Source organism: Nerophis lumbriciformis, linkage group LG02 (assembly GCF_033978685.3).
Source record: "Nerophis lumbriciformis linkage group LG02, RoL_Nlum_v2.1, whole genome shotgun sequence".
NCBI lineage: Eukaryota > Metazoa > Chordata > Actinopteri > Syngnathiformes > Syngnathidae > Nerophis > Nerophis lumbriciformis.
In genome coordinates this window covers 26183464-26203513 of record NC_084549.2, presented here as the reverse complement: position 1 = coordinate 26203513, position 20050 = coordinate 26183464, and the positions used below count along the sequence as shown (strand labels likewise).

At 39.8% G+C, this 20050-nt stretch overlaps 2 protein-coding genes across 3 annotated transcripts in view; one reads left to right on the top strand and one right to left on the bottom strand.

Annotated features, from left to right (window-relative positions):
- oit3 (oncoprotein induced transcript 3) overlaps nt 1-7767 on the top strand; it is a 42094-nt gene extending 34327 nt beyond the window's left edge. For both annotated transcript variants that reach the window (XM_061959584.2, XM_061959575.2), the window contains 2 exons: nt 7166-7265; nt 7528-7767. In XM_061959584.2, the coding sequence (XP_061815568.1) occupies nt 7166-7265; nt 7528-7698 (271 nt within the window). In that variant the 3' untranslated portion in view covers nt 7699-7767. The remainder of the gene's footprint in view (nt 1-7165; nt 7266-7527) is intronic.
- pla2g12b (phospholipase A2, group XIIB) lies at nt 7123-19318 on the bottom strand. Its single transcript, XM_061959598.1, has 4 exons — nt 18735-19318; nt 16265-16341; nt 16008-16173; nt 7123-9932 (listed from the first exon to the last, which is right to left on the bottom strand). Exons 1-4 carry the CDS (start codon nt 19198-19200, stop codon nt 9814-9816), a joined length of 828 nt encoding a protein of 275 aa, XP_061815582.1. The 5' UTR covers nt 19201-19318; the 3' UTR covers nt 7123-9813.
- Between the last annotated feature and the right edge of the window lie 732 nt (nt 19319-20050).

Below are 20050 nucleotides of genomic sequence, written 5' to 3'. Positions count from 1 at the left end.
GTAACTATTTTCAGCAGCTTGATAGAAATAAAGAGAACACTTTATTTCAACCTGCTAGTGCTAACTCCAGTTATGTTTAAAGGCAAAACATTTTAACACTGACCTCAAAAAATGTTGTAACAAGCTGAAGTTTGCAGACAAGAAAAGAGCTCAGTTTGCTGCAGGCAGGAGGAAAAAAGTTAGGTAGGAATTGAACAGAAAGCTTTTAGAGTGTTTTTATTCCACCTGGAACAAACACAACTAAAACTGATGACGAAGCAAACGACAAACTATCTTTCAGTGAGCGACAGAAGCCGTACTAGACTCTAAAATGTACATTTATATATTCTTTATAACACAAAATATGTTTGTATACAGTTGTCGCTTCAAATATTGCAGCTTTAACACATCGCAGTTTTTTATATTTTTTTATTGTATTATTTTTTGGGTAACACTTTAGTATGGGGGAACATATTCACCATTAATTAGTTGCTTGTTAACATGCAAATTAGTAACATATTAGCTCTTAATTAGTCATTATTAAGTACTTATTAATGCCTTATTCTGCATGGCCTTATTATACAACCAGTAAGCCATTAACTAAGAGTCTTCCCACAATAACCTCAGAATTATTGCTTATTAGTAACCCTAACCCTAACCCTAACCCTAACCCTTGTATGTTCCCCTAGTGTCCAAATAACTCTAAATTAAGTCTTTGACTTTGTTACTTAGAATATGTTCCCCATACTAAAGTGTTACCATTTTGTGAAGCATATTACAATAGTTTGGCCCTTAATTAAGCATTTTCAAGCACAAAAAATGACTAAATGAACTAAAACGATCAACATGACAGTAGTATCCATCCATCCATCCATTTCCTACCGTTTATTCCCTTTTGGGGTCGCGGGGGGCGCTGGAGCCTATCTCAGCTACAATCGGGCGGAAGGCGGGCCCATTAAATGAGACTAAACCAATCAGAGTGTGATGTTCAGTATCATGGTCACTGATTGGCCCAGCCTTAGGCAGCAGTACTATATTGGCTTAAAAGAGCGTACAGGTAACTAAAGGGTGGTATCTAATGTCTACAGGGCTCTTGTAATGTTAAGAAACATATTTAGAAGGTCATAAACAGGTTTTTATACTGTTGCTATGAAAACATCATATTTTTATAATCAATTATTCCTACTTTGCAAAATATATTTATTGCGGTCATGTCCAGAACCAATATACTGTATGTTTGATTCGGTATTGGAGTGTCTTTATTCAATTGTGGAAACCCCCCCCCCCAAAAAAAACAATAAATAGTGTCCACAAAAATGATCATATCATTTGTCATATTTATTATATTGTATTTCACAACGTAAATGTTGTTGTAAGTGTTAATATTTACTAAGAAAAAAATGTAATAATAGAATAAAAATGATTGACTATTATTTAAACTATTTTATGTTTTGTCTTCATTTATTAACTCATATTTTTTTGTATATATATATTTCATACATTTTTTTAGATTATTTTTAGTTTTTCTCCAGTAAAGACACCTCAAAGGGGGTGTTTTTCCCTCAATCTTCAGTGCCATGTTTTGGCGTTGTGCTGTGTGCACGTGCATGCATATGTATGTACGTGTTTTCTTTTTTTTACCGGCGCAAAGCACTTTGTGTTGCAACTTGTTTTTCATTATTCATTTGTGTGCTATATGAATAAAGTTTGATAGATTTCGAAATGCATTAGTAAAAAAACTAACAAAAAAAAACTGTCGCCCTGTGCATCCGGAAAGTATTCACAGCGCTTCACTTTTTCCACATTTCGTTAGGTTTCAGCCATATTCCTAAATGGAATATATTCATATTTTGTTGTTTAAATTCTACAGACAATACACCAAAATGACAATGTGATTTTTTTATTTTTTGCATATGTATTAGAATGAAGAAACTGACACATTTCACATGAACTTAAGTATTCACAGCCTTTGCTTGACACTTTGTTGATGTACCTTTGGCAGCAATTAGAGCCTCAAGTCTTTTTGAATATGATGCCACAAGCTTGGCACATCTTTGGGCAGTTTAGCCTATTCCTCTTTTGCAGAAATGAAGCTCCATCAGGTTGGATGGGAAGCGTTGGTTTTCATCCAGGATTTCTCTGTACATTGCAAAGTATTGTGCAAAGGCTGTCAATAATTATGTAAATGTGATTTTTTTTTTTATTCATAATAAATTTGCTTAAAAAAAACTAAACATTTTTACGTATTCATCATGGGGTATTGTGTGCAGAATTTTCAGGACAATAAATGCTTTTTTGTATTTTGGAACATACCAGAAATGTGGGAAAAGTGAAGCGCTGTGAATACTTTCCGGATACACTGTGCCTCGAATAGACGCCTGGTACTCTCTGCAGCTAAGTACAGTAAATACATTTACGACCATATTAAAAAAAACACTGTAATTGTGTAATTTGAAAAAAGTAGGCTAAAAAACAAAAATCTTTGACAAGGACCACTTTAGTGTTTGCTACCAACAATGTTATTGTAAAACTTATTGTTTCTATAGTTGGTGTCCAGAATGTGAGAAAATCTGAGCGTTAAATAAAAATAACACAACACCTTCTCCCACTTTGTGTGATGTCACACCTCTCTAACCTGCGAACAGAACACCATCTCAGTTTTAACAGATTTGTTTAAACATATCTCCTGTGTGGAATTAGACTATAGAATTTGCACCTTGTCCTTGTGTTGCACTGCTCTCCCCCCGACCCCTCAAAAAACATACACACTTTATTTGAGTTTACTCCAAACTGTTTGGCCTCCATGACAGTGATTGACTTGCTGCTCAGACAAGCAGATAAATGGACGGAGAAAGCATCTCACTTTTAGCCAACAATCTGCGTCCTTTGCTGAAAGATGCTCTTTAATAACAGACTAGCAAAAGCAAATGACATGACCTCAAATAACATCAAACTACACTGGCCTCGAATGCTGATGATGAACTGGGACAAAACATTATTTTTTCCATATGATTGATGAACTGTCATTGATTTGTATGAATACATTGGAAAATTGAACACAATCTAATAAATATGACACAAGTTGACTTCTAAGTTTTTCAGAAACTCTAATACAAAAAAAGTCATGTTTGAAGTAATCATAAAACACATATTAACAATACAGTTCATTTTTCAAATATTACAACTGAATACAAGTAAAATAAAGTAGATTCACTCACCCTTTGAGATGCCTTGCAGACACGTGATGGGTGTTTGCATAGCAATACCGTCGCCCAGTGGTGATTTATAGGTACTGCTGGGTCATTCGCTTGGGTATGTTTAATGGCAAGGCGCATAAGAACAATATCTTAAATGAAGAAAACATTTCTTTGACTGTTTGGTAAAAATGTATAAGCAATAAAAGTGTGAGCTAAAAGTGTGTGTGAATGAACTCAATTTCTCATGTGGGACAAGCGGTAGAAAATGGATGGACAGTACAGACTGAACCAACAGCCTCAATTTTAATAATAATCAATTTTGCACAAATCTTGATGTCTGATCCATCAAATATTACGCCCATCCTCCATGTGTACTGTTTGAAGAATTCTAAACATAGCATCTCCTTGGATAAAAATAGTAAGATGAAATGTGTGTATGTCATATATATATATATATATATATATATATATATATATATATATATATATATATATATATATATATATATATATATATATATAGAAATTGAGTTCATTCACACACACTTTGTGTGTGTGTGTGTGTGTATATATACTACACATTATATGCCCTGAAATTGCCTTCTGCCCCAAGTCAACTGGGATAGGCTTCAGCTTACCTGTGACTCTATATATATATATATATATATATATATATATATATATATATATATATATATATATATATATATATATATATATATATGTATATATATATATATATATATATATATATATATATATATATATATATATATATATATATATGTATACATATATATATATATATATATATATATATATATATATATATATATATATATATATATATACGTAGATGTATATATATATGTATATATATATATATATATGTATATACATATATATATATATATATGTATGTATGTATGTATGTATGTATATATATACTGTATATACAGTATATATGTATGTATATATATATATATATATATATACAGTATATATATATATATATATATAGACACACACACACACACACAGTATATATATATATATATATGTGTGTGTGTGTGTGTGTATGAACTCAATTTCTATATATATATATATATATATATATACATATATATATATATATATATATATATATATATATATATATATATATATATATATATATATATATATATATATATATATATATATATATATATATATATATATAAATTGAGTTCATTCACACACACTTTGTATGTGTGTGTATATATACTACACATTATATGCCCTGAAATTGCCTTCTGCCCCAAGTCAAGTGGGATAGGCTTCAGCTTACCTGTGACTCTATATATATATGTATATGTATATATATATATATATATATATATATATATATATATATATATATATATATATATATATATATATATATATATATATATATGTATGTATGTATGTATGTATGTATGTATGTATATATATATATACTGTATATACAGTATATGTATGTATATAAATATATATATATATGGATGGATGGATGGATGGATATACACACACACAGTATCAGTGTTGGGACTAACGCGTTACTTTGTAACGCGTTACTGTAACGCCGTTAGTTTCGGCGGTAACTAGTAATCTAACGCGTTATTTTTTATATTCAGTAACTCAGTTACCGTTACTACATGATGCGTTACTGCGTTATTTTACGTTATTTTTTATGTAGTATCGGCTAGAAACTGAGGATCTGATCGTGTTTTATGGCAGCGAAGCAATGACATGCTTCTGATTCTTCCTCTGCGCTCTCTGTGTGTGTGTGTCTGGCTGTGGGGAGGGGAGGGGGGTGCGCAATACAACGTAAACAGTTGGCCAACCAAAAAGTAACCACAGAACACTATACGACTATACGGTATAGTGTTCTGTGGTTACTTTTTGGTTGGCCAAGCGGACGTGACGACAGGCTGTCCTCACTCAGGTCCGCACGGACCTGGAGGGGCGTGCCTTAAGTCCGGCTGGAAATCGGGAGAAATTTGGGAGAATGGTTGTCCCGGCAAGAGGCACTGAAATTCGGGAGGGTTGGCAAGTATGAGATATTCTCACTTCTTTTCTTTTGTCGAGCACAAAGAAAATAACATTTTAGTTAAATGTAAGTTGTGTCTTGGATCAAAGATCCCGTCTACTGCCCAAAACAACAATTCAAATCTGCCTGGTTAGGCTCTGTGTATGTCACGTGTGCCTTCCTTAGGTGAAGCCAGGTTTACAGCTATGTTGTTGATTGATTGATTGATTGAAACTTTTATAAGTAGGTTGCACAGTACAGTACATATTCCGTACAATTGACCACTAAATGGTAACACCCCAATAAGTTTTTCAACTTGCTTAAGTCGGGGTCCACTGATTCATGATACAGATATATACTGTCAAATATATACTAACATCATAATACAGTCATCACACAAGATAATCATCAGGGTATATACATTGAATTATTTACAATCCTGGGTGTGGGATATGGAGGACGGGGGGGGGGATTAGGTTTGGTTGGTATCAACACTTCTGTCATCAACAATCAGCATCAACAATTGCATCATCAGAGAAATGGACATTGAAAGAGTGTAGGACTGACTTGGTAGGATATGTATAGCAAGTAGTGGACACAGAGAGAGAGATCAGAAAGTATAAGAAAAAATGTCTACATTTGATTATTTACAATCCGAAGAGGTATTATGTGGAAGGGAGGGTGTTAGTTTAGGGTTGTAGTTGCCTGGAGATGTTCTTTTAGTGCGGTTTTGAAGGAGGATAGAGATGCCCTTTATTTTACACCTGTTGGGAGTGGATTCCATATTGAAGTGGCATAGAAAGAGAATGAGTTAAGACCTTTGTTAGTTTGGAATCTGGGTTTAACGTGGTTAGTGTTAGTGTTAGTGTTAGTGTTATTATGCTGTTTGTTACTTATGTATGTTATGTTGCAGCTATTTAAAATAGTTTTGTCAATTTGTTCTGGCCTGAAATAAATTGTCCCTTTGAAACATATCTTTGTCTTTGTGTGTTGTATGTAGAGCACATTGCTTAGCAGAGTTCAGTGATGCAAATGTATGTCAAGTTGATCAACAGATTGTATTATTCTCCAGTGCAATAACAGTACTGAAATGAAGGCTAAAAGGGCATTGATGGGAGCTTTAAAAACAAAAAGTAGAAGAAGTAACTAAATAGTTACTTTTCACAGTAACACATTACTTTTTGGTGTAAGTAACTAAGTTACTTTTGAAATAAAGTAACTAGTAACTGTAACTAGTTACTGGTTTTCAGTAACTAACCCAACACTGTACAGTATATATATATATATATATATATATATATATATATATATATATATATATATATATATATAAAAATGTGTGTGTGTGTGTGTGTGTGTGTGTGTGTGTGTGTGTGTGTGTGTGTGTGTATATATTACACATTATAGGCCCTGAAATTGCCTTCTGCCCCAAGTCAACTGGGATAGGCTCCAGCTTACCCGTGACTCTAGCCCAAGTGGTATAGAAAATAGATGAATGTAATAATTGCTTAACTGTGCCCTCTTTGCTGTGGTGCAGCACCTGTAAATACAGATTATGGTTCTATGGAGAGGGACAATTTGGAGAAAATGCAAGGATGGATGGTTATCTTCACACTTTTCTTTTTTAGAAAACAGTCACACAGTCATTCTTCAGGCGCTTGCTGAACTGAACAGGATTTGGTGAAATATCGCGTGATGTCACACATTGATAGATTCAGCTAGTTAGACCTTAGAAGCATGTTTTTTTTCCCTCTAAATTGAATCTTCCTGTGCATTTTCTTGGGAATATAGTCTTGATGTTCTTTGCACTATTTCTTATTTCAAGTAAAGCAAGTTTGAAAGCCTGGGAGCCGTTTGAGTAAACATCAAATCTAAAAATAAATAGCAAAGTGAGCATGTCTGCAGGGATTCCTTTAATCTTGTGTCTTGTGAGCAGGTGCATCTCTGATGAAACAGTGACTCAGTACTCATCCAAGGACCAACTCTCCAAGCACTACCAGGTTCCTGTCTTCAAGTTCATCGGCAAGGAAAACCGGGTGAGTAAAAAGCAGCCTGCTGGGAGCCAGCTGGCTGAAACGTGCGTGTGTGTGTGTGTGTGTGTGTGTGTGTGTGTGTGTGTGTGTGTGTGTGTGTGTGTGTGTGTGTGTGTGTGTGTGTGTGTGTGTGTGTGTGTGTGTGTGTGTGTGGGTGTGTGTGTGTGTGTGTGTGTGTGTGTGTGTGCGCGTGTGTGTGCGCGTGTGTGCGTGTGTGTGCAAATGTTGTTGAAGTTATTAATGCAGCATCTCTGCTCCTTTACAGCAGGTCTTCCTCCACTGTCAGGTGTTGGTGTGCAGCCTGGAGGACTCTCGCTGTGCTCAGCCTTGTCGGGGACGCTTCCGTCGGGATGTGCCATCTCAGGAGCGGCACACGCTGAGCGGAGGCCCCATCTTCATCCAACCAGACGGATTCGAACTCCAGGGACATGTTTGACTCACAGATGTTTCATTGAGCACATTGTTCTTGTGGTAAAACGTCATTTTCCATAACTGCTCATGATGGTGTTCAGGGTCACAGGCGAGCTGGAGCCTATCCCAGCAAATGTTTTGGGTGACATATACACAAAACCATTCATTTCAACGCACATTCCAGGACAATTCACCTATGGTTTTGGAACTGCAGAATAAACTTTACAGAGATCTCTGCCATTTTAGCTGACAAACCCCGTTTCCATATGAGTTGGGAAATTGTGTTAGATGTAAATATAAACGGAATACAATGATTTGCAAATCCTTTTCAACCCATATTCAATTGAATGCATTACAAAGACAGGATATTTGATGTTCAAACTCATAAACTTTATTTTTTTTTTGCAAATAATAATAAACTTAGAATTTCATGGCTGCAACATGTGCCAAAGTAGTTGGGAAAGGGCATGTTCACCACTGTTACATGGTCTTTCCTTTTAACAACACTCAGTAAACGTTTGGAAACTGAGGAGACACATTTTTTAAGCTTCTCAGGTGGAATTCTTTCCCATTCTTGCTTGATGTACAGCTTAAGTTGTTCAACAGTCCGGGGGTCTCCGTTGTAGTATTTTAGGCTTCATAATGCGCCACACATTTTCAATGGGAGACAGGTCTGGACTACAGGCAGGCCAGTCTAGTACCCACACTCTTTTACTATGAAGCCACGTTGATGTAACACGTGGCTTGGCATTGTCTTGCTGAAATAAGCAGGGGCGTCCATGGTAACGTTGCTTGGATGGCAACATATGTTGCTTTAAAACCGGTATGTACCTTTCAGCATTAATGGCGCCTTCACAGATGTGTAAGTTACCCATGTCTTGGGCACTAATACACCCCCATACCATCACAGATGATGGCTTTTCAACTTTGCGCCTATAACAATCCGGATGGTTCTTTTCCTCTTTGGTCCGGAGGACACGACGTCCACAGTTTCCAAAAACAATTTGAAATGTGGACTCGTCAGACCACAGAACACTTTTCCACTTTGTATCAGTCCATCTTAGATGAGCTCAGGCCCAGCGAAGCCGACGGCGTTTCTGGGTGTTGTTGATAAACGGTTTTCGCCTTGCATAGGAGAGTTTTAACTTGCACTTACAGATGTAGCGACCAACTGTAGTTACTGACAGTGGGTTTCTGAAGTGTTCCTGAGCCCATGTGGTGATATCCTTTACACACTGATGTCGCTTGTTGATGCAGTACAGCCTGAGGGATCGAAGGTCACGGGTTTAGCTGCTTACGTGAAGTGATTTCTCCAGATTCTCTGAACATTTTGATGATATTACGGACCGCAGATGGTGAAATCCCTAAATTCCTTGCAATAGCTGGTTGAGAAAGGTTTTTCTTAGACTGTTCAACAATTTTGTCACTCATTTGTTGACAAAGTGGTGACCCTCGCTCCATCCTTGTTTGTGAATGACTGAGCATTTCATGGAATCTACTTTTATACCCAATCATGGCACCCACCTGTTCCCAATTTGCCTGTTCGCCTGTGGGATGTTCCAAATAAGTGTTTGATGAGCATTCCTCAACTTTATCAGTATTTATTGCCACCTTTCCCAACTTCTTTGTCACGTGTTGCTGGCATCAAATTCTAAAGTTAATGATTATTTGCAAAAAAAAAAAATGTTTATCAGTTTGAACATCAAATATGTTGTCTTTGTAGCATATTCAACTGAATATGGGTTGAAAATGATTTTCTAATCATTGTATTCCGTTTATATTTACATCTAACACAATTTCCCAACTCATATGGAAACGGGGTTTGTAGTAAGAGACATTTATGTTAAGTAGACATGAAGACATGAGGTCATTTATAACATCATCGTCGTCTGTGGTCACATAAATAACAAATATATTACACTGTTGTCTGGTACATTCAAAATTATTCACACAGAACACGCTGGAGTTATTAAAGAAATGGATTTTGATGGAGTCATAAGGCCAAGCAATTGGCCTTAAAGATGGATGCACTGCAGAAAGTGTACATGTAGTTCATTATCAAATCGTCCAATCCCACTTGTTGTAATTCCAAAATAATAAAACCTGACAGTTTTGATAGCTACAGTTTGTATCCACGGTGTCACAGTTCGTCCCTCTCCTCCCCCTCGCACACACAAGCTGCCCTCTGGCTGTTCATGTAAGGCCGGCATCCAAGAGTCCACACCGTGTTGTACAAAGCGTCCGCCATTGACTCGCAGGCTGACAGGAGGAAAAACCACAAGCAGAGGATTTTTTTTTCAAGCCAATGGAATCAATACTAAGACAATTTTTACTTTTACAAAGATAGCAATGCATAGTATATATAATAATATAAAAAAATAAATTGTATTTTATTATATTTATTTTTAAAATATAAATATAAATTATTTATATTTATCAATTATCTCTATATATGCACATTAATATATTTTTATTTTTAATATATTATTTTATTGTAATCATTATACAATATTGTTTGTATTATAGCTATTAGTATTATAAGAATTCATGAATACATGTATAGTTCACCACAAAAATACATGTACAGTAGCTGTTGACTTCAGTCTTTCATCCTTTCCCCTGTATATGAATACATTACTTACAAAACAGTGTTTCTTAACCATAGGGCCCTGGCCCATTGTTAGGCCACCAATGCCTCGAGAGGGCCGCCAAAAAATATCTGTTTCTCAGCTGTTGTTCGTAAGGGCTGCAGAGGTACTCAGTGGTAATGCACTTTTCCACCACTTGTGGCAATAATGACAATGTCAAACAAACAAAAGAAGTCTGGAGCTAAAGTCATAGAGAAGTTTCTTAAGCGCAAAAAATTATGACTAAAGTGGTGAAGCGGTATTTTAATTTGCATCTTAATTTCATTGACCGTTTCGCTAAGAAATATATTAATTAACACAAACAATGGACCCAGATTTCCCTCGCCCGGACGCGGGTCACCGGGGCCCCCCTCTGGAGCCAGGCCCGGAGGTGGGGCACGATGGCGAGCGCCTGGTGGCCGGGCCTGTCCCCATGGGGCCCGGCCGGGCACAGCCCGAAGAGGCAACGTGGGTCCCCCCTCCAATGGGCTCACCACCCATAGCAGGGGCCATAGAGGTCGGGTGCAGTGTGAGCTGGGCGGAAGCCGAGGGCAGGGCACTTGGCGGTCCGATCCTCGGCTACATAAGCTGGCTCTTGGGACGTGGAACGTCACCTCGCTGTGGGGAAGGAGCCTGAGCTAGTGCGTGAGGTGGAGAAGTTCCGGCTAGATATAGTCGGACTCACTTCGACGCACAGCAAGGGCTCTGGAACCACTTCTCTTGAGAGGGGCTGGACTCTCTTCCACTCTGGCGTTGCCGGCAGTGAGAGGCGACGGGCTGGGGTGGCAATTCTTGTTGCCCCTCGGCTCAAAGCCTGCACGTTGGAGTTCAACCCGGTGGACGAGAGGGTAGCTTCGGGTCCTGACTGTTGTTTGCGTTTACGCACCAAACGGCAGCTCAGAGTACCCACCCTTTTTGGATTCACTCGAGGGAGTACTGGAGAGTGCCCCCCGGGTGATTCCCTCGTTCTACTGGGGGACTTCAACGCTCATGTTGGCAGCGACAGTGAAACCTGGAGAGGTGTGATTGGGAAGAATGGCCGCCCGGATCTGAACCCGAGTGGTGTTCTGTTATTGGACTTTTGTGCTCGTCACAGATTGTCGATAATAAACACCATGTTCAAACATAAGGGTGTCCATATGTGCACTTGGCACCAGGACACCCTAGGCCGCAGTTCCATGATCGACTTTGTAGTTGTGTCATCGGATTTGCGGTCTCATGTTTTGGACACTCGGGTGAAGAGAGGGGCGGAGCTTTCTACCGATCACCACCTGGTGGTGAGTTGGCTGCGATGGTGGGGGAGGATGCCGGACAGACCTGGCAGGCCCAAACGCATTGTGAGGGTTTGCTGGGAACGCCTGGCAGAGTCTCCTGTCAGAGAGAGTTTCAATTCCCACCTCCGGAAGAACTTTGAACATGTCACGAGGGAAGCGCTGGACATTGAGTCCGAGTGGACGATGTTCCGTACCTCTGTTGTCGAGGCGGCCGATTGGCAGACAGGTACCGACAGGCCAAGCGGTGTGCGGCTTCAGCGGTCGCGGAGGCAAAAACTCGGACATGGGAGGAGTTCGGGGAGGCCATGGAAAACGACTTCCGGACGGCTTCGAAGCAATTCTGGACCACCATCCGCCGCCTCAGGAAGGGGAAGCAGTGCAGTGTCAACACCGTGTATGGTGGGGATGGTGCTCTGCTGACCTCGACTGCGGATGTTGTGGATCGGTGGAGAGAATACTTCGAAGACCTCCTCAATCCTACCAGCACGTCTTCCTATGAGGAAGCAGGGCCTGGGGAATCTGTGGTGGGCTCTCCTATTTCTGGGGCTGAGGTTGCCGAGGTAGTTAAAAAGCTCCTCGGTGGCAAGGCCCCGGGGGTGGAAGAGATCCGCCCGGAGTTCCTTAAGGCTCTGGATGTTGTGGGGCTGTCTTGGTTGACAAGACTCTGCAACATCGCGTGGACATCGGGGGCAGTACCTCTGGATTGGCAGACCGGGGTGGTGGTTCCTCTCTTTAAGAAGGGGAACCGGAGGGTGTGTTCCAACTATCGTGGGATCACACTCCTCAGCCTTCCCGGTAAGGTCTATTCAGGTGTACTGGAGAGGAGGCTACGCCGGATAGTCGAACCTCGGATTCAGGAGGAACAGTGTGGTTTTCGTCCTGGTCGTGGAACTGTGGACCAGCTCTATACTCTCGGCAGAGTCCTTGAGGGTGCATGGGAGTTTGCCCAACCAGTCTACATGTGCTTTGTGGACTTGGAGAAGGCATTCGACCGTGTACCCCGGGAAGTCCTGTGGGGAGTGCTCAGAGAGTATGGGGTAACGGACTGTCTTGTTGTGGCAGTTCGCTCCCTGTATAATCAATGTCAGAGCTTGGTCCGCATTGCCGGCAGTAAGTCGGACACGTTTCCAGTGAGGGTTGGACTCCGCCAAGGCTGCCCTTTGTCACCGATTCTGTTCATAACCTTTATGGACAGAATTTCTAGGCGCAGTCAGGGCGTTGAGGGTATCTGGTTTGGGGGCTGCAGGATTAGGTCTCTGCTATTTGCAGATGATGTGGTCCTGATGGCTTCCTCTGACCAAGATCTTCAGCTCTCACTGGATCGGTTCGCAGCCGAGTGTGAAGCGACTGGGATGGGAATCAGCACCTCCAAGTCCGAGTCCATGGTTCTCTCCCGGAAAAGGGTGGAGTGCCATCTCCGGGTTGGGGAGGAGATCTTGCCCCAAGTGGAGGAGTTCAAGTACCTCAGAGTCTTGTTCACGAGTGGGGGAAGAGTGGATCGTGAGATCGACAGGCGGATCGGTGCGGCGTCTTCAGTAATGCGGACGCTGTATCGATCCGTTGTGGTGAAGAAGGAGCTGAGCCGGAAGGCAAAGCTCTCGATTTACCGGTCGATCTACGTTCCCATCCTCACCTATGGTCATGAGCTTTGGGTCATGACCGAAAGGACAAGATCACGGGAAATGAGTTTCCTCCGCCGAGTGGCTGGGCTCTCCCTTAGAGATAGGGTGAGAAGCTCTGTCATTCGGGGGGAGCTCAAAGTAAAGCCGCTGCTCCTCCACATCGAGAGGAGCCAGATGAGGTGGTTCGGGCATCTGGTCAGGATGCCACCCAAACGCCTCCCTAGGAAGGTGTTTCGGGCACGTCCGACCGGTAGGAGGCCACGGGGGAGACCCAGGACACGCTGGGAAGACTATCTCTCCCGGCTGGCCTGGGAACGCCTCGGGATCCCCCAGGAAGAGCTGGACGAAGTGGCTGGGGAGAGGGAAGTCTGGGCTTCCCTGCTTAAGCTGCTGCCCCCGCGACCCGACCTCGGATAAGCGGAAGAAGATGGATGGATGGATGGATGGATAATCATTTAGTTTATGTATATTAGCGCAACATAATGCAATGTATGCAAATGTATTTTTCGTCAAATATTGATGAGTCCCTTTTTACGCGATATAATTGGTTAGTACTTATTTTTCTAATCAGCCTGACGTAAGCCTAAAGTTTATGTGTTAAATAAATAATAATCTGTGGGATTAATGCATGGTTTCATATCAATTGACAACGTTGGAAACCGTAAATACGTTAGATTTAAACATTGAATACAAATTAAGAGCCACTAATTCAGTGTTAATATTTGAGTAGGCACCGGGCCCCTCTGTAGTGGAAAAGTTGGGGCCCGAGGTCAAAAAGGTTAAGAACTCCTGATTTACAGTATGTACATATATTTCCACAGCAGGGTTATCAACTAAGTTGACCACGGGGCTAGACTTCTCCCTTCAATATTATTATTATTTTGTACATTCTTGAGAACTAATGTACTCTGCAGAAAACATTACATTTTTCTCGATTTATTATGTCAAAGTTCTGAAATTCTGAAAAAAATAGTCCTCACTATTTGGGGTGTCAAAGTTAATGTAATAACTTAAAGCTACTTTAGTTTAATGGCACTATTTTAATGTAAAATATTTTAATTGTTTGACAGCTCAGGAGCGCTTTGCTAGAAAGTTAGTCAAAGATCATCTACAAAACCCATAACCAGTGAAGTTGGCACGTTGCGTAATTCTTAAATAAAAACAGAATACAATGATTTGCAAATCCTCTTCAATTTATATTCAATTGAATAAACTTCAAAGACAAGATATTTAATGTTCAAACTGAGAAACCTATTTTTTTTTGCAAATAATCATTAACTTAAAATTTAATGGCAGCAACACATTGCAAAAAAGTTGGCACAGGGGCATTTTTACTACTGTGTTACATGGCCTTTCCTTTTAACAACACTCAGTCAATGTTTGGGAACTGAGGAGACCAATTTTTGAAGCTTTTCAGGTGGAATTATTTCCCATTAAGTTGTTCAACATTCCGGGGTCTCCGTTGTCGTATTTTAGGCTTCATGATGCACCATACATTTTCAATGGGAGACAGGTCTGGACTACAAGCAGGCCAGTCTAGTACCCGCACTCTTTTACTATGAAGCCACGCTGTTGTAACACGTGGCTTGGCATTGACTTGCTGAAATAAGCAGGGGCGTCCATGGTAACGTTGCTTGGATGGCAACATATGTTGCTCCAAAACCTGTATGTACCTTTCAGCATTAATGGTGCCTTCACAGATGTGTAAGTTACCCATGCCTTGGGCACTAATACACCCCCATACCATCACAGATGCTGGCTTCTGAACTTTGCGCCTATAACAATCCGGATGGTTCTTTTCCTCTTTGTTCCGGAGGACACAACATCCACAGTTTCCAAAAACAATTTGGAAATGTGGACTCATCAGACTTTGCATCAGTCCATCTTAGATGAGCTCGGGCCCAGCAAAGCCAGCTGTATTTCTGGGTGTTGTTGATAAATGGCTTTTGCTTTGCATAGTACAGTTTTAACTTGCACTTACAGATGTAACCTCAAAGGGTAGTTACTGACAGTGGTTTTCTGAAGTGTTCCCGAGCCCATGTGGTGATATCCTTTACACTCTGATGTCGGTTTTTGATGCAGTACCGCCTGAGGGATCCAAGGTCACTGGCATTCGATGTACGTGCAGTGATTTGTCCAGATTCTCTGAACATTTTGATGATATTACGGACCGTAGATGGTGAAATCCCTAAATTCCTTGCAATAGCTCGTTGAGAAATGTTGTTGTTAAACTGTTCGACAATTTGCTCACGTACTTGTTCATAAAGTGGTGACCCTCGCCCCATCCTTGTTTGTGAATGACTGAGCATTTCATGGAAGCTGCTTTAATACCCAATCATGGCACCTACCTGTTCCCAATTAGCCCGTACAAACTTTCCAAATAAGTGTTTGATGAGCATTCCTCAACTTTCTCAGTCTTCTTTGCCACTTGTGCCATCTTTTTTGAAACATGTTGCAGGCTTCAAATTCCAAATGAGCTAATATTTGCAAAAAATAACTAAGTTTTCCAGTTTGAACGTGAAGTATCTTGTCTTTGCAGTCTATTCAATTGAATATAGGTTGAAAAGGATTTGCAAATCATTGTTTTCTGTTTTTATTTACGTGCCAACTTCACTGATTTTGGGGTTTGTATATAACAGAGATACTGCATAATGTTTGAAGGAAAATGTTAAAAAAATGTCTTCCAGGTTTTGGAACTTGGATAGAAGGCCGGTCTGGTGTCATTTCCAAGCAGGATTTGGCCCACGGCCAACAATTGTATAGCCCCTGATATACAGTACTAATAAAACTTCACATCTTCAAGTGTCTCACCTTCCACTTTGGACACAAAGCCAAGACTTCTCTTCAGGTCAGAGCAGATGTTGTGAAGACAAGAGCGAAACTTGGTGTCACATTCGTACTTGTTCACGCCACAGTTGTCGTAGCACACGTCGAGATGGTTACAGCACTCGGTCATGGCGGGGATGCCCAGGTCAAGCTGTCAGAGGGGAGATACTACATTCGATTGTTTTGTTTTTTGCAAAGATTGTCTGTGTGACATGTTTGCTGCTATGAACAGCAACATTCACCTGGAATCCCACCATAGAGGAGCTGCAGCCATTGGGTTCTTGGTGCTTGTAGTCGGGACGGGGCTGAGGATGTTCTCCTGTCAGGGAATAACCAGCATAACTGTGCAGTAGGTATACCCCTCAAATGTAGTGACGTCTAATGCAGTTAGTAATGTTATGTAGTAGAGATGTCCGATAAAATCGGCCGATAAATGCGTTAAAATGTAATATCGGAAATTATCTGTATCAGGGTTTTTTTAATCGGTATCGTTTTTGTTTTTTTTATTAAATCAACATAAAAAACACAAGATACACTTACAATTAGTGCACCAACTCATAAAACCTCCCTCCCCCATTTACACTCATTCACACAAAAGGGTTGTTTCTTTCTGTTATTAATATTCTGGTTCCTACATTATATATCAATATATATCAATACAGTCTGCAAGGGATACAGTCCATAAGCACACATGATTGTGCGTGCTGCAGGTCCACTAATAGTACTAACCTTTAACAGTTAATTTGACTCATTTTCATTAATTACTAGTTTCTATGTAACTGTTTTTATATTGTTTTACTTTTTTTTCTATTCAAGAAAATGTTTTTAATTTATTTATCTTATTTTATTTTATTAATTAAAAAAAAAAAGTACCTTATCTTCACCATACCTGGTTGTCCAAATTAGGCATAATAATGTGTTAATTCCACAACTGTGTATATCGTTTGATATTGGTATCGGTAATTAAAGAGTTGGACAATATCGGACATCAGCAAAAAGCCATTTTCGGACATCCCTATTATGTAGCCTTTATAGGGCAGGGAACCACATTCTGCAATGTTTATGTATATGCGCGCAAAAGCTAATTAAAACGGTGCAATTAGTTAATATAAAAGATTGCATCCCATTTTTACATTATTTTGATTTTCTTTATTAAAAGATGCAACAATGATATCTAAAACACGGATACACTATTCGAAAGTTAAAAAAGTAAAAATAAAATAAGGAATACAATCTTAACTGATGAAAATTTAAGTTAAAAAAAACACTATGGTAATTTGGAATGTTTCATTTAAATAACTCCTCGATAAAAATAAAAGATTTTACTGCAAACATTACAAACATACAGTCGTCCTTCGCCACATCGTGTTTCACTAATTGTGAAACACAATGTTGTATATATATATATATATATATATATATATATATATATATATATATATATATATATATATATATATATATATATATATATATATATATATATATATATATGATTGTCATATATTGTATATATTAGATACAAATATAATATAATACTATAATATATCAGTATATTTTATATACTGTATATATAATATGTAAATATTACATATATGTTATATTTTATATTGCTAATATGGTACATTTTTAGTCTACTTTATACCTGCATTATCCTTTCCACCCTTACCCTTTCCATCCTTTGTAACTGAGCTCCTGTGTGGAACAATTTCCCTTGTGGATCAATAAAGTTTGTCTAAGTCTAAGATATTATAACTATATTGCAGATTTAAAAAAAAAAAATATTTAAAGCATATTTTTGGCCTAAATTAAGCATTTTCAAGCATGGCTAAAATAATTTGAAATATCATTGCTAAAGTGTTAGTGGCCATTAGATGAGATCACAGCGTGCTCTTCAATATTGTGGCAACTGATTGGCTCAGCCTCAGTCAACACATTGGATCAAAGAAGTGTAAAGTGTGAGGAACTCGCATTGCTGCAGTTGCAGTGACCCCAAGATGCAGGAACCAGGAGAGTGATGATCAGGTAAGATGATGTTAATGTATTTAAACGGAGAAGGAAGCAGTCGTGCATACAACGGTTCTCAAAACATCAGCAATCCTCGAGCGCTGAGGAGCAGGCGAGGCAGGCATGCTGATTAGCACCAGGTGTGGCCCGGCTGCCAATCAGCAGCAGGTGAGGGGAAAACAGCGCTCGGCGGGACAAGCAGGAAAAGAGCACTGATAGGAAATAAACTCAAAATAAGGAAGCACAAACAGAAATGAAGTGACAGATCGTCACAGTAAAGGTGACTATGTGGGTGTTATTTCATGTCTAGAGGGCTCTTTTAATGTTAAAAACCATATTCAGAATGTCGTAAACTTAAAAGAAAAGAAAAAATTAACTATGAAAATATTTTATTTAGAATGAATAATTCCTACTTTGTGTGTGTTTGAATATATAATAAATTTGATAAGATTGATCATATTAGTAACTAACACAAATAAAAGGTAAGTGCACATCAGGGATAGTCCTAGTATTTTGGCCAGAGTATTATCTCAGTATGTGTCAATGTGAAGTCATCAGTCCTCCACGTAAGGTCCAGGTTGTTCTTGCGTAAAAGATAAGCTGTACCATTGTGAGAACTTGTCTCTCCGTTACACAATGTGGAATAGATCTGATGTGCACATAAAAGAATGATCATTTGACGGTAACAAGGGACACCATGCTCACCATATCTGCAGCGGTACTGACACACGCCATTGTGTCCCCCCACCAGCTCCACCAGGGAGTCGAAGTAGCCGTGCACGGTTTGGAAACTGCTCCTGATGGAGTTGATGCTCCAGCTGCTGTTGTCGTCACGCGGAGAGGAAACGTTCGCCGGCGGTTTAGTCTTCACATGCTTGATCTCATTGCTCTCTTCCTCCTCAGAATGTTGCTGCTGGCCTTCAGCATGAATCTCCACATCTTCAGGTGGCCTCTGTGTGCTTGCAACTGGAGCACCAGCACCCTCAGCTGCTGTGTGGTCCACCTCAGACTCTTTGTGTTCTTCACCCAGTAGGGGGTCTTCTGCAAGTGTGTCTCGTGGATCCACCGCGGGAGGTTCCTCCTTGTCCTGGGCTGTGGACTGGTAGTGGCCCAAAGTGGCGCACACGCCGGCCGACACACATAGGAGGAGGAGAAGAGTCCGCAGCAGCATGGTGGCAAGAATGTCAGTGGTGTTGTGGACAGGGCGAGAGGAGTGTTGTGAGCGTGTGACAACACACTCGGAAGCAGACTTTGACCTGTGATTAGGATCCAGCAGACAGCAGGGCACTCGCTCCTGCAGGGGGGCAAAGGTCAACTGTCATCAGTCTTTCTCCCTAATCTTTTTCTTCTGGGGTCAAACAGCTGATGTCATCACTAACTTTATCTATGAGGCCAATGACTGACGTTGACTACATTTGACTCAGTTAGCTTGTCGATGAATGTGTGTTGACACCTGTGGCTTGTCGAGAGTAAGTGGCACTTTGCACCTCTAAGGAAAGACCCCGCAGCGAAACACAAAAAGTCAAAAAAAATTTTTTTTAAATGATGTATTGAAATGTAACATATGTATTGAAATGATGTATTGCAAAAATATGGATACATATATCAGTGATTAAATGGGAATAAAAACATGCTGGCTACAAATATTTCCCTAAATATTAGATTGCAGGTAGTGCAGAGGTGTCCAAAGTACAGAGCCCCTAAAGGGACATGGGGGAATTTTATTATTATTATTTTTTTTAGATATGTATCTCATGCGCAAGAGATACATATCTTAAAATAAAAAAAAATCCCCCATGTCCCTTTAGGGCAGGGGTCCCCAAACTACGGCCTGCGGGCTGGATCCGGCCCCCCAGCATCCAAAATCCGGCCCACAGGAAGTCCCAGGTAATTTAATTTTTTTTTTTTTTTTATCTTTCCTTTCTAATCCATTTTCTACCGCTTGTTACTCTTAGTGTCTCCTAGCCGCTCAGGCAAATCATATTGTCTAAAAATGAATTTTACCTTCGATAACGTCACAA

Excerpts from the sequence above, each read along its gene's own strand:
- pla2g12b (XM_061959598.1), bottom strand. The coding sequence starts at position 19,200 with ATGCTGCTGCGGACTCTTCTCCTCCTCCTATGTGTGTCGGCCGGCGTG. Across the intron at positions 16,342-18,734 it reads TCAGTACCGCTGCAGATATG|GAGAACATCCTCAGCCCCGT; the intron begins GTGAGCATGGTG and ends ATTCCCTGACAG. Across the intron at positions 9,933-16,007 it reads CTTTGTGTCCAAAGTGGAAG|CCTGCGAGTCAATGGCGGAC; the intron begins GTGAGACACTTG and ends TCCTCCTGTCAG.